The 13,628-nt window shown below is 32.6% G+C and overlaps 1 protein-coding gene across 1 annotated transcript in view; it reads right to left on the bottom strand.

Annotated features, from left to right (window-relative positions):
* Positions 1–212: 212 nt before the first annotated feature.
* The window catches only part of CD2AP (CD2 associated protein), a 103,824-nt gene continuing 90,408 nt past the window's right edge, over positions 213–13,628 (bottom strand). Inside the window, exons 14-18 of the mRNA XM_065885388.1 lie at positions 8,900–9,012; positions 8,062–8,163; positions 6,810–6,979; positions 4,173–4,236; positions 213–254 (exon numbers count right to left, since the gene is read on the bottom strand). Of these exons, the coding sequence (XP_065741460.1) occupies positions 213–254; positions 4,173–4,236; positions 6,810–6,979; positions 8,062–8,163; positions 8,900–9,012 (491 nt within the window). The remainder of the gene's footprint in view (positions 255–4,172; positions 4,237–6,809; positions 6,980–8,061; positions 8,164–8,899; positions 9,013–13,628) is intronic.

Raw genomic sequence — 13,628 nt, 5'->3', positions numbered from 1 at the left:
AATAAGGCCTCTTTTTTTTCATATTGGCAAAACAAAATATATAAAAAAAAATTCACCCTCCCCCTACATTTTTCTATAGATATAATAGTTCATATACGCATATTTCTTTATCACGACATCAGCATTTGTTATTTTTAAGTAACAAGTCAGTTGAAGTTCATAGTGTTGCTTCTGAATCCCTGGAACACTGAGAACACTGGGTGCACGTCACTTCAAGAAGACATGATTGCTATTTTCAGCTTCTCTATTTCCACCTAAATGGCAACAGATAAAATATCTTTACTTTAGAAGTTTATTTATTTTATCCTATGTCATGAAGATCTGATCATAATTTCAAGCCTCCAGATTTTGATTTCCATTCTAAAATCCAATTTCCAATGGTGTAATAAATATTTAAAAAGTTCAACAGATGAAAATGTCACAATGCAAGTTCCTAAATGACAGGTGACAACAACAAAAAAGCAGCTACAGTTGTTTCACCCAGAACAATATTAAATAACGTGAGCATTTGAAAGATCTGTGAGAAAATCAGCCCTACAAAAAACAAGAGTATCCTTGAAACCAAAATAAGAAATGTACCCGTACCTATAATTAAACAAACGGGGCAACACAGAATGTTGTTTTTTTTTAAAAGGACCAGTTTAGTTCTATGTTTTTCACTTACTGCTTAGGTGATATCAGTAAGCCACTTAACCTCACTTGGTCTCAACTTTCTCAACTGTAAACAGTATGTTCTAGATTAAATTGCCTTTAAAGCCCAGGAATATATATAAAATGCAGTCAATGTGTGAAAAATAGTTCCACTGTTAGGTAGAAGACATTCTTCACTTAACAGAAGTTCACAATTTAAGAAACGTTAGAAGAAAATTAGAAAAATTCATTAAATTTTCACAATAACTACAGAGTTATTTAACTTTGACATATTACAAATAACTAAGTTGAGGATCAAAGAGATTAAACACCATGCTAGTGGTTCCATGCCGAACTTGTACTGGTAAGGTCTAAGGCTTTAAAGGCCACAGTTTTTGTACTCTCTTCCCAATTATATGGTATTTTGATCATCTCTGACCTTGAATTACATGTAGAAACATTTAGGCTTTACCTTCTCCTGATAGCATCATCCCTCTCCCCAACAATGCATACAAATAATACGTGTTATGGCTAACTTCTGACAAATAGATCACTACTAAATGATGAGCATTTTGCTACAGTCAAAAAGTATAATTTCAATAAGCTCACAATCTCCTAAGGGATCCTAACCATTCAAGAATGGTTTGCTAATTCCAGGATCTTTCCTAATATTATTCTTTGACTAATATGATTATTAGCCAAACATGTTAGTAGCATTGGATTGAGACAAAATACCTTCAATCTTCAGCGTGATGTGCTATTATCATCTCTATTCCAAATACATTAACCACTGCATGAATTTTAGTGCGCAAGGATGCACAGAGAACAGAAAGAAAAAAAAATTGGTAGAAGAGGGAGTGCGGGCGGGATGAAGGTCAGGGTGGAGAATAACCCTGCACGCAGTCAGTAATACTCCTCACAGACTGCTGCTGGCCACATAAATTTGGCAAATACTTGCATTGCTGGAGTTTCTCTTCTAGCATGTTTATGTTCATTGTTCATCATTAGTCCTCTGTACCACTCCTCAGTATAATATAATACTATATAATGTTAATGTTATAGTAGTTCAAAGTATTACTTTTAATTTGGGGGGAAATATAATTTCTCTTTTAAACATATGATCCTAAGACTCTAATGCCTTATTAAGTGTATTAAGTATCGAACATTTCCCACCAAAAAAAAAATTTATAATACAGGTCAGTGAGAGGCTAAGTAACAGCTGGTCTTGCTGGGAAAATATAATCAAATGAAATTCTTCAAAAAAGAAACAAATAATTCATTTGACTCTTTCCATGATTTTTATGACAAATTAAGTCATATATACAAATTTAGTATTGTATTAGTTCCTCTTGCTAACCTTATTACTTTATTTTCATATATGAATATGTGTTATGTATAAAATATAAGGAATGAAAGTCAAGAAACATTTGTTTTTAATTTTTCAATTTCTACCATGTTGCACACTGGGAATTTAACATATATTTAGAAAATATATTTTTAATATCTATCTTCTAACATTTATTAGTTTGACAAAAATTTGTTAGCAATCTAATATATATATAGCACTGTGCTAGGAGCTATGCGCAAAGATGAAACAGAAAAAGATCCCACCTCCAACAGTATAGAAGATGGGCAAAATAAGTACATAATGTGAATAGTGATATGACAGAAAATTATTACTTATTCATCTCTTACAAAACTAAACAACATGAATTTGAATTAATCAGAAGACTGGTGGCCAACTCAGTGAATGTGATGGAGCAGGGCCTTGAGAATCTACAGAACTTGGGCATGATAAGTGAGACAAAAGGAAAATCCATGAAAATACAGTAAGAGTAAAAATTCAGACAAATTAACTGTAAGGGACAATTGAGGATTAGCAAGTGAGGAAAGAAAGATAAACTAGGACCAGGACATAAGAGACCTCATTTGCCAAGTCAAGAAGTTTGAACTTCATTCAGCAAGTAATAGAAAGTTTTCGAAAGTACTGAGCAAGGGAAGACAAGATACGAATGAGAGAAACAAACAAGCTAAACAGAAGATAAGAGCATAAGAAAAGGACAGAAACAGTGAGAATAAAGAGAAAAAGGTTAGGGAGTACAGCCAGTACTAAGGTTAGGGAGTACAGCCAGGCCTAAAAGTTAGTGGAATTAGAAGAGACAGAAGTCCCACATCTGCATGACCAGAAGCGCAACAAACTTTCAACACATACAGAAAATCAGAATCTGAAAAGGTGCTACGTGTGACAGGGGACATGCTAAGTCTAAGTTCACAGTGGAACATCCAGGGAGTCTAATAGCTGGAAACTCAGGACAGAAGCTGGGAAAAGAACTAGATTTCAATGGCAAATACACCAGAGCTAATTATGATACTCCTGGACACAGGTGAGCAAAGAGTGGATGCACAGAGAAGAGGCCTAAGCACAACACTGAAGGAACACCTCACTTAGGTGAGAAGAGATGGAGAAGTCAGACAGAAGAATGCAGGGTCACGTAAACCAAGACATACTTTGAAAAGGTGGCGATGGTAAAAACGTGAAGTGCTGTAGAAACCAAAGAGACATAGGAGTTGCCATCAGTAAACCCAAAATGCAAGGGGTTAAGGACTGAACTAAAAGTGAAGAATTAGTGACTGTAAATGTATGCTTTTCTTGTTTTTTGTTTGTTTTGTTTTGTTTTCTTTTTTGCAACAAATGAACTGCAAATGAAAAGAGAATACAGATCAAGAGGGCAGCTAGACCTAAAAGGGGGCTTTTTATTTTTTGAATAAAGGGGAAAATTGAGTATTTTCAGAGAAAGAAAGGAGAGTGCCAATAAAGGTTATGTGTCAGGTATAAGAATAAAAATGGAGTTTAGATAATCTGCCAAATACCTTCACACATATTATCTCAACAACTAAAGCTAAACGAGGTTAAGTGACTTCTTCGTTCAAATGGTGTAACTTAATCCCTAAGAGCAAAGGTTCTGGAGTCTGGCTGCTTTTATTAAAAATGTTAGCTCCACTGCTGACTTAATCATTCTAAACCCTAGTTTCCTCACTCTGAAACTGTCAGTCAACAGCAGAGAGTGAAGACGATGACATTAGCTACAAAGTAAACTCAATTCAGTGAGAAATTAAAGCCAGCAAATCTATAGCCATCCCAGTACCATCACCACCCCTGCCCCCAGGCAAAAAAAAAGAAAAAAAAAGTTGAACTGTGAAGAAAAGAGAACTATAGCTCAAGAAAGAAGGAGTGTTGAGTGCAAAAGATCTAAAACTAGACACTTTTAAGAGGCAAGAACCATGTTTGCTTTATTCATGAGCGTATATACCTTGTGCCCCGTGTCTATGAGAGTGAGTGCTCAAAAAACATTTGCCGAATGAATGAATGGAATGTGGCAGGGAGTCAACAAGAGATTAATTAAATGGCGACAAAGCGGTAGGGAGTGTCCACCTAAAGCAGGATAGCATAATTTGTGGCAGAACCAATCACCCAGTTGGGTTGGAAAAAACATGTCTAGTTTATGCTGACTACAATCTCAGTGCTGGAAGAAATGAATTACCTCTAGATTACTTCTCATTGCCTTCTCTTCTTCCAAATCTTTTCGTAGTTTTTCCAGTTCTTTCCTAAAAACAAAGTATTTATTATTGTTAAGTCTTTTGATTAAACAATATATATTTGACTAAGGTTAATAGAATCTGTTGCCTGATATCCCAGAACATAGGGAAAACTTTGAAAGGAAATAGCCATATTGACTGAGAAAAAATTCAAATTCTCTAGTTGAAATGATTCAATACAACAGTTAAAAAACATGGCAAAATCATGGCAAACCTGAGATAAAGAAATTTTTAAGTGAATACAGGTAATTTTCCATATTCAGTTATCATCCATTTCCAAGGCAGGACACACAGCCCAAATAATTTGGGAAAATGAATGTGAAAATATGTCACAATGCAAGGCAAATTATAATTTTTAATACAATAACCTGGACTTTACATATCTTTCTCTGTTTTTTTAATTAACTATTACATTAAAATCCAAACCAATAAACAAAAAACTGCAGCCAACAATCCCTCTTCTGTAACTCATGTTTTCATTTTTCTAGGTTCCCTTGTATATTTTTATATAGTCATTTTCCCCTCCATTTCATTTTCCAAGAGGAACTCAAGACTTTTAAAATACTCTTTGGAAAGAATTCTAAAATATCTGATAAATAATATATGTAAGTCATTAATATCCTTACTCATTCTACAGCTTATTTAAGAGCACCTATGGGCAATCTGTATGTGGATTTATTCTTTCATTATAGCACACTTGGTATCAAAAATGCAAAATGTCAAAATTAACAAATCAGATTGTTCTCTAACTGGTACCTGAGAGATGCTCAATAAATATTTACTAGATAAATGAACTTATAGTTTATAATGTGCTTACTGCAGAAACTGTGGATAAATCTGCCAAACCTAAACCAAGGTAAACTGAAGAATTCAAGAAATATCATGTATCAAATTTCCTCTCTCTATATGATATAAATGTGCACAATATATGTTTTTTAAGTAGGCATTCAAGATAACTTTATGTTTCTATCTAAGAGATGTTTGTAGAAGTGCTCTGCGAACTACAAATACATCATGTTGTTAATCTCAATATTTTTTTAAATAAATAATCCAATGTCAACAAAGAATTGGAGGAGAAACAGTGAATTCAAAATCAGTGGTAACACGGTCTCTGGCGATGAGTATTATACCAGATTCCATATTCCATGAGGTACTCTTAGAGGCCAGAGAAGAAGCTGGAGTAGGGGAGGAGCACCTGAACCCTCACCCTCAGTTTAGTTAGATTAGCTGATCTTTGATCTATTTTACCTACTGGGCTTTTGCGGAAGTATGTTTAAAATGTTAACACATTTTAAAATTCACATAATAACGTTTATAAGAAAAGATCTCTAAATCAATAGAAGATCCAAGTTTGAGTTCTAGCTCTACCACTTAAGAGCTGTGTGATCTTACATAATTAGCTTTACCTCTCTAAACTTTTATTTCTTCATCTAAAAGAAGGGAGGGGACTATAGCAGGTGATCTTTTAAATTTATTTTAGCTCTAAAAAGTCCCTAACTTTTACTTAGGCATGCCTCACCATATACCATTATCAAAAACTTTCAGAGTTAAGAGAAAGGCCTTACAAATCACCTATCCCAACCCATTTGTTTTATAAATATCCAACTCAACCCCAGCAGAAACAGTGATCAAAGTCCTCTGAGAAGAAAACCAAATGTATATATAGATACACCACAGATCCAAAATAAAATGGCTTTTCCTAATACTTTTAAGACCAATTAACCCATGTTTGACATTTCTAGCCTCAAATTATGTGTTTAAGGTTCATCTATGATATAACATGTATTAGTATTTCATTTCTTTTTACGGCTGAATAACATTCTATTGTATGGATGTACCACATCTTGTTTATCTATTCATCAGTTGATGGACAGTTGGGTTGTTTGAACTTTTTGGCTATTATGAATAATACTATAAACATCTGTGTACAAGTTTTTGTTTGAACACTTGTTTTCAATTCTCTTGGGCAGTACTGTACCTTGGCGAGGAATTGCTGGGTCATATGAGAACATGAGATTTAACTTTTGGAGTAACTGCCAGACTGTTTTCCAGAGTAGCTGTACCATTTTACATGCCCACCAGCAAGGCACGAGGGTTCCAATTTCTCACATCCTTGCCAACACTTGTATTGTTCGTATTTTTTATTATAGCCATCCTAGTGGGTGCGAAGTAGTATTTCATTGTGGTTTTGATTTGCATGTGCTAATGACTAATGATGTTGAACATCTTTTCATGTGCCTATTAGCCATTTTTCTATAATCAAGCTACTAGAACCAATTCTATAATCGAGCTACTACTTTCTGATTTACCTGGTTTGCCTTTTTCATAATTGGGCTGGGTTTTCTTATCCAAGCTTTCCAATTCCTAATTAGAATAACTAGAATTAATAGAGTTTCTAATTATTATGTTTTCTAATTCAAGCTTTTTTGCCTAGAGAGACACTATCAATAAAAATTTCTTTGAAAACAAACTTGCTCATACTAGAAACTTGGCAGATTACTTCTTTACTTGATATAATTTGAAAGAATTCTTTACACATGTATTAAGTAGTGCTCAGAGAAGAAAATAAGGGCTACACTTACCCATGATCCTTTTTTAGTGCTTCCACAACACACAGCAATTCAACAATCTGAGCTTTAAGTTCATCCAAAGAATTTTCTGTTTCTAGCTTAGCTTTGATTTCTAATGGAGTTAGAAAAGCAGCTGTATTTGGTTTAGAAGCACTTGAAGGTGTTGAAAGGTAAACAGACGGCTGAAAACATAATAAACAGAAAATTAATATTTACATTTAATATTACATTATAAATTCAAAAGATTTTTACTGCAAGGAGATAAAGTAATACTTCCAAGATAAATAAAAAAATTCAAAATCCAAAAAGCAGTTTGACGTTCATAACTGGAAAAACCACTAAACGACCAAAGAATAAACTTGTAATTACTAAGGGTTTTTGTGAGAAATGTCACGGGCTTTATTTTAAAAAAAAAAAGAGAGAAAAGAAGATCCATTAGATTTATCTTATGGTTTACCTAGTGGAACATCTAGAAGCAAGAATATAAAAGCATTATTAAGGTACTGCTTTGATCCTTCATATTAAATAGTTATTATTTAGAATATCCAGAGAGCTCCAATTAAAAGCAATTATGAAGGATTTAGTAAGTCCATAGAAGAGGCATTAAAATGGATCCATGGCCTGACATTCTTTTAACATTTCACTTAGGTAACAGCAAGTAAAATTTCAATAGACTGCTAACAGCTGAGAGAATTCAGATTAAGTGTATCTGATAAAATGAATAGCAGTCAAATGCCTTGAAATGAATTTGAGGAACAGGCATGATCTTCTCAAATATAAGATGTGTGTCAGTTGTGGTAATACTATCTTAAATTAAAATGGCAAGGGCTTAGCAAAGACTCTTAACACCACGTAACAGACGGAAGAATCCATGTATTCTACCATTCCTTCCAGTGTGTATTCAGTGCTTATTATGGTGCCAAGCACCAAGTTACATAAGGAGTAAAAGAGTGATGGCTTCTGCCTAAGGAGTGCATGTTTAACGGGAAATGAAACAAATGTATATCGATCTATGCCTTAAAAAATATGAAACATGTAACATTTGTATTACTCATTTAAAATAATGTGACTCTCCTAAAAAAGATCTACAGAGAATAATGTAACTTAAGTTTAATAGTAATTATTTTATTTAGTTTTAGTAGGAATTATTTTATTTCCTGGCAGAAGAAATAATTCTTCCTGAAGGACATGTTAAATTCCACAATTTTGATGTTCACAAAGAACGCTACAAATTATACAAATCTTAGACCAAAATGCACCTTACCTTTGGAGAGTAGCATGAATCCTTCTTAAATTCAGATGGCTTTAGGTTGGCACTATCATCTTCTTTTGGTAACTTCAGGATTTTTTCTGGGCTTTGAGTTGGCTGAATGATTTTTTTTTTTAAATCAAGAAACAGAAAACACCAAAGAAAGAAAAGGCAGTAAGCATCTAGATAATAAAGTAAGTAACTTTTATCACTGTTTTCAGCAGATACTGTTCCAGATATCCCATTATTGTTAACAGGATTTTACATAATTTCATGCTGAATAACACACTTGCATATCTTGAGGGCGGAAAAACAGCTTGCCTATTAGCAACAAAAATTTTCCCTACTTAGGTAATTTAAAAGCACAATAGTACTTAAGAGCTAATGTATTAACACTGAAGTACTACCAGTATCCCAGGCAATATACTGAGAGCATAAAAAGAAGTTACACATTTAGAGACCAGGATTAGTACTACAAAAAAACACTGACTATTTCAGGGGGAAAAAAAATGTTCTCATTCTTTCTTGAAGTGAATATGTACAACTCAATTCTAATTACTGCTTGTGGACAAGTATATTGCACAGGTCCCCTGTCCCCTCTCGACACTGTGCTCTGTGGTTATGGTCTTAGGACAACTCTGCTTCTGATTCTGTAACCTTCCATTCCACGTCCTGTGGAAATGAACAGGTCTCTTCCCCATATCTCTTAAATACAACCCTTGGCCACTTGAGTATAGTTACCTTCCTGATTTTTAAACTTCAGTGGAGCTATAAATCCTCCCTCATTCTTATCTTCGGAAGGACTCTGGATTTACTAAATTCTCTGTGTTTTATAATACTAAATGTAACTCACAGAATGTCCACCATTGAAGCGGCCAGGCAATCTTCTTCCAGGCATCTTCGGTCTATTTGCAGTGAGATGTAGCAAGTTTTCTGATGAAGCTATATCATCAAAATTTACAAGATCTGGAGAATAAAAGTAAACATATCTATTAAGAGATAACTGCACATTTTAAAAGGCAAAAAAGAACGTCTCTGATTTTTAACAAACTATAAAATTAAAAAGAACACCACCAAGACTCACAAGTTGACCTGTGCTTTTCATATGCATTTGGAAAACAACACTCACCCTCAAAAACTAACATCCTCTTTACCTGATACATTTTATATATTAACAATATAAAGTTCATGTTTTTAACAGAGACTTAGACCTCAACAAAAGTTCTTACTGAAAGATATAAATCTGTACCACAAGTTGTAGTAGTATGAAAAAGCAGTCATCTTAAGTTCTTGCTTATAAAAAAAAACATGATCTACTTCTTCAACTCAAAATTAATTACAACATATCAAAAAACTAACTTATGAAATGTGTTTTAAAGTTCGAGTAATATCCTAATATTAGAATTTTTTAAACTCAATTTTATCTGGGACCCTGCTGCTTTCCAATTGCATTTCTTAATGTAAAGTGAAAGTGTAATTTAATGTGTCTTCATATATGTATGTGCATAGTATACTGTAGCTGGGACTCGACCTGTTTATAGTTCACTGTACCTCTGCTTAGACATTATCATGTGTAGGAATCAGACGATAGTTATAAATCTAAGGCAAATTAAATACCAAGGGAAAATGCTACATAAATCATCCATTTGCTTCCCCACCATCAAAGGCTGGTTGACCTTTGATCCAATAACTTGAGTTTAAGGACAAATCTAGGTAATTTCTATCTCTGAAACAATAGTATATAATACCTTCCCTTTTTCTAGATGGTCCAGAAAACCTTGCTGAAGGAGCTGGTCTTTAATTTTGAAGCCCAGATATCTATAAGTGGTAATAAGAACCCTAAGGTTAATTCCTGGCACTTCCACTATCATTATAATTTTCCTTTGGCCCAGGTTCCAAACTAAGATTATTAATCACAGTCAATATGCTGTCACTCATTATGGCAGCAGGTATCTTTTGCCTTGTCTTCCAGGTATGGAATCATTCTTCACGTTGCCATTGCTTGGAAGTTTATAATGCTTTCTGTCAAATATTTAGATGTCCAAACTCAGAGAATTGTTCTTTCTTAAAAGAAATCTAAAGATCCTTATCATTACTGCCCTTAAAGCTTACTCATCAAATTTCATATTCGAAGTAATTTATTTAGAGAATTTTTTTTAAAGGGATGGAGGACACAAAGGTAAAACAGGAAGAGGTTACCACTAACTGGCAATATACATTTTGTAACAACTGTAAGTATTTGTTGACCTCTGTTAATTCTTTTCCATCTTCACATTCTGGGATTACTTTGTACGTTCTATCTTGGATGTAGTCACTAGGCTAATATACCACAACAGGCAATCTAATGGGCTTGGATTAATTTTTGTTCAAAAAATTGTTCAATAATTGTCTATAAATAATTATAATATACAACAAACCACAATAAGAAACACAGTGGCTTTAATGGAGAAAGCATTATATAATGTGAAAGACCTTGAGCTTAAACATATATTTAAATATCTCATTTGTTAATTTCATAAACAAAGAAAACAACATTTTAAAAGATGTTAAAAATATGCTATAGTTTGAAGGGTTAAAAATTGTTTTTACATCGATAAATATGTATTGACAACCTACAAAAAAAACCTTGAAAAGTACAGTCCATTTTGGCCTGTGGAGATTATTTTCAAATGCATATTTAAGCAACTTTTAAAAAGAAAAAGAAACAAACAAAAACAAAGGAAGAGATGAAGATAAATTAAAAGGGTAAATAAAAGGAAGATTTACAAAATTATACACCATGCTCATGTAAAAATGTCTTCTGTATGTCCAGTTTTGGGCCACAACACCAAGACAAGTAATTTTACTATTCTAAAACTCTCTCAGGTCCTCCACTTAAGTCATTAGGTTAGTAAAATGAAATAGTGCACATTTCTGACTCATGATATACTTGAATGCTTTTAAATTTACCTATGAGTGGTATCAGTGGATTTATATTTTACACACGGCATAAAAGGCATGACAATCACTTAACTCTTGCCATCACATTGTCACTCTGCCAGCCATTTACATGTCTACACATTGCCTAAGACATGGAATTTTTAAATATCAAAGTAAATATAAAATTTTGGGAGAAAAAACCTGACTTTTATGGTTGTCAACTAAAATAACCTTGTATCAAAAGAATATTTTAAACTATCAAGAAAAAATTTCCAATATGAATTTCATTTTATTTTAAAATGGAAAACCAAAAGGGTTAGAATAGACAGACAAACACGTACACTTTAGTAAAATTACAAAGAAAAATCAATGTGCACCACCTATTCATATTGACTATATTATTTTTATTTCTTTTATAAATTGTCATCTTACCAAAATGGAGAAAGGTAGGATAATTTCCTGACACGTAAGAAGGGAAACATGGCAAACAGGCTAGGAAACAAAATCTGGAAAGAAAAGTCAAGGATAGGAATGTCTAGAAAAAAGACTAAACCAAAAAAATTATTTTACAAAGCAGGAAAAAGGAACAGTTGTAGAATGAATAGAACCATTTTAATGTTTAGCAGATATTGCAGTTTATCTAAACTTACATTAAGATGTGTATTAGATTTTAGATTTATTCTTTTGTCTTTCAAAAGGAAAAATTATGATTAGTATTAATTTCAATATACATTAAACTAGAAAGAAGTCTTTTTTAAATTACTCACTGAACACCAAGACAACTTCTAAAAGAATGTTTTAGTACTAAAATTAGAGGTCAGAGTAATAAATCAACATATTAACAACTCATTGATATAGTTATAACTGAAATTAAACCACCTTCATTCAAAGTTTTGGTCCTCAGCACATGATAGTAGTTACAATAAAAGAGGCAATTTTAATTCTGGTATGGTATAATAGGAAAAAAAATATGCCAAATATTATTTTTAAATATCCCACTATAAAAATACAGTAGTGCCTTAAATGATACTCTCTATAATGATATTATCAAGGAAATTATTATTAGAAAATAAAAATTTTAATTACTGCTCTTATTTCCCAGGTAAATTCTACCTTTTGGGGTATGGTATTTTGTTTTGTTTTAATAGTAGTTTAGATACAGGCTCGCTTTTTATAGTGTCTACCACTCAACAGGTAAACCCTGTATTCAAAAAATCTCACCATAAATTCTTTCTGGAAGAAATAAATGAATAAATATCGGGAAATTAATTCAAACAAAATAGATCAATTATTAAATAGAAATGAAGAGAAAGAATGTTGCCCTATTTAACAATGAAGGTTTTCAGATCAAATAACGTATCTCTAAAAATTTCCTTTAATCCAAGAAGAATTTATCACAAAAGATAATGAGAAAGGATAAGATACTACACTCTAAGAATACTTCATCAACTGTGCTTTCTTAATGAAATAGCTATGTTTCCACTAAGTTTTCTGTCTTGTAGTTTAAAACTAATTGTAAACCAATTTTACTTCCTGGAAAATTTACTATTTTAGAAATACTTAGACTATGTGAACTTTACAATTAACCTGTAGTAGCAATGAGACTATCTTAAACCAATTTTTGATGAAGTGTTGGAAAAAGAGAAAAAAATTAAAGCATGGTCTGATAGCTCTGCAATTTATAGTACTATCTTGTATCATATATGAGAATATTTATGAAAAATCTTAAAAAAATGAAACAAACTGAGTATTCTAGGAACGTTTTTCTTATGAACAAAAAGACTGTATTTATACACATGAATATATATGTTTATATATGGGTTTGTATACAATCATATCAGAGAGTAACGAAAGGAATTTACATCCTTAATAGATAAGAGCAGAAACAGAGTTAAGAAGTGATTAACAGTAGAGGAGGGGAAGAAGGGAAATTACATTTTATAACAACTTCCATGTCAGGTTTTCTAATAGGTATCATAGATATGATGGATCATTCAATTGTTAGTTAAGTGAGAAAATAAGCAAAACATGCCAATGACCAATTAGCTAATAATTTAAAACTCACATTTTTTTAACAGCAAATTCTACTATATCATTTCGCCTCAAATTATTCTTTTACAAAATAATTAAACTCTAAGGAGATTTTCATGTATGTTTTAAACTTTCTGAAACTTACGTTAAAGGGCTAGTTTCATATGTCATTTAAAAAATTTAAAACTTCAAACTGGGCCATATATGTAAATTAAAACATGCCTCAGTCTAATGCCAAATTTGAGGCTGTATCTAATACAGAACACAGTTTTTTTTATAAGGTGCCAACAACTCAAAGAAGAGGTAAAACACTTTTATACTACAAGTACTAAGGACATGATATTCTAATTTTAAAAAAAGGAAATAAGGAATAGTCTGAGTTGAGGTTGGAGACATAAGCTACTTGCTATCAGCAGCCATGCCTTTTATCTTAGCGAACTATTTGTGCCCAAAACACTACTGCAAATACACAGCTGCTCAGTAAATATTTGCTACTTAATATGAACTCAATTTCCAAAATTTATATTTTCTGAACTTTATAGGGTGTAAGTGCAGTACACCAAAGGCAGTGTGATAGTGGAAGATATAAAGACTGAAACTTGGAAGTCAGCTGTTAGTTTTTTGATCGTGTA

This window comes from Phocoena phocoena, chromosome 10 (genome assembly GCF_963924675.1).
Source record: "Phocoena phocoena chromosome 10, mPhoPho1.1, whole genome shotgun sequence".
Classification (NCBI taxonomy): domain Eukaryota; kingdom Metazoa; phylum Chordata; class Mammalia; order Artiodactyla; family Phocoenidae; genus Phocoena; species Phocoena phocoena.
This window is presented reverse-complemented; position numbering and strand designations above follow the sequence as displayed.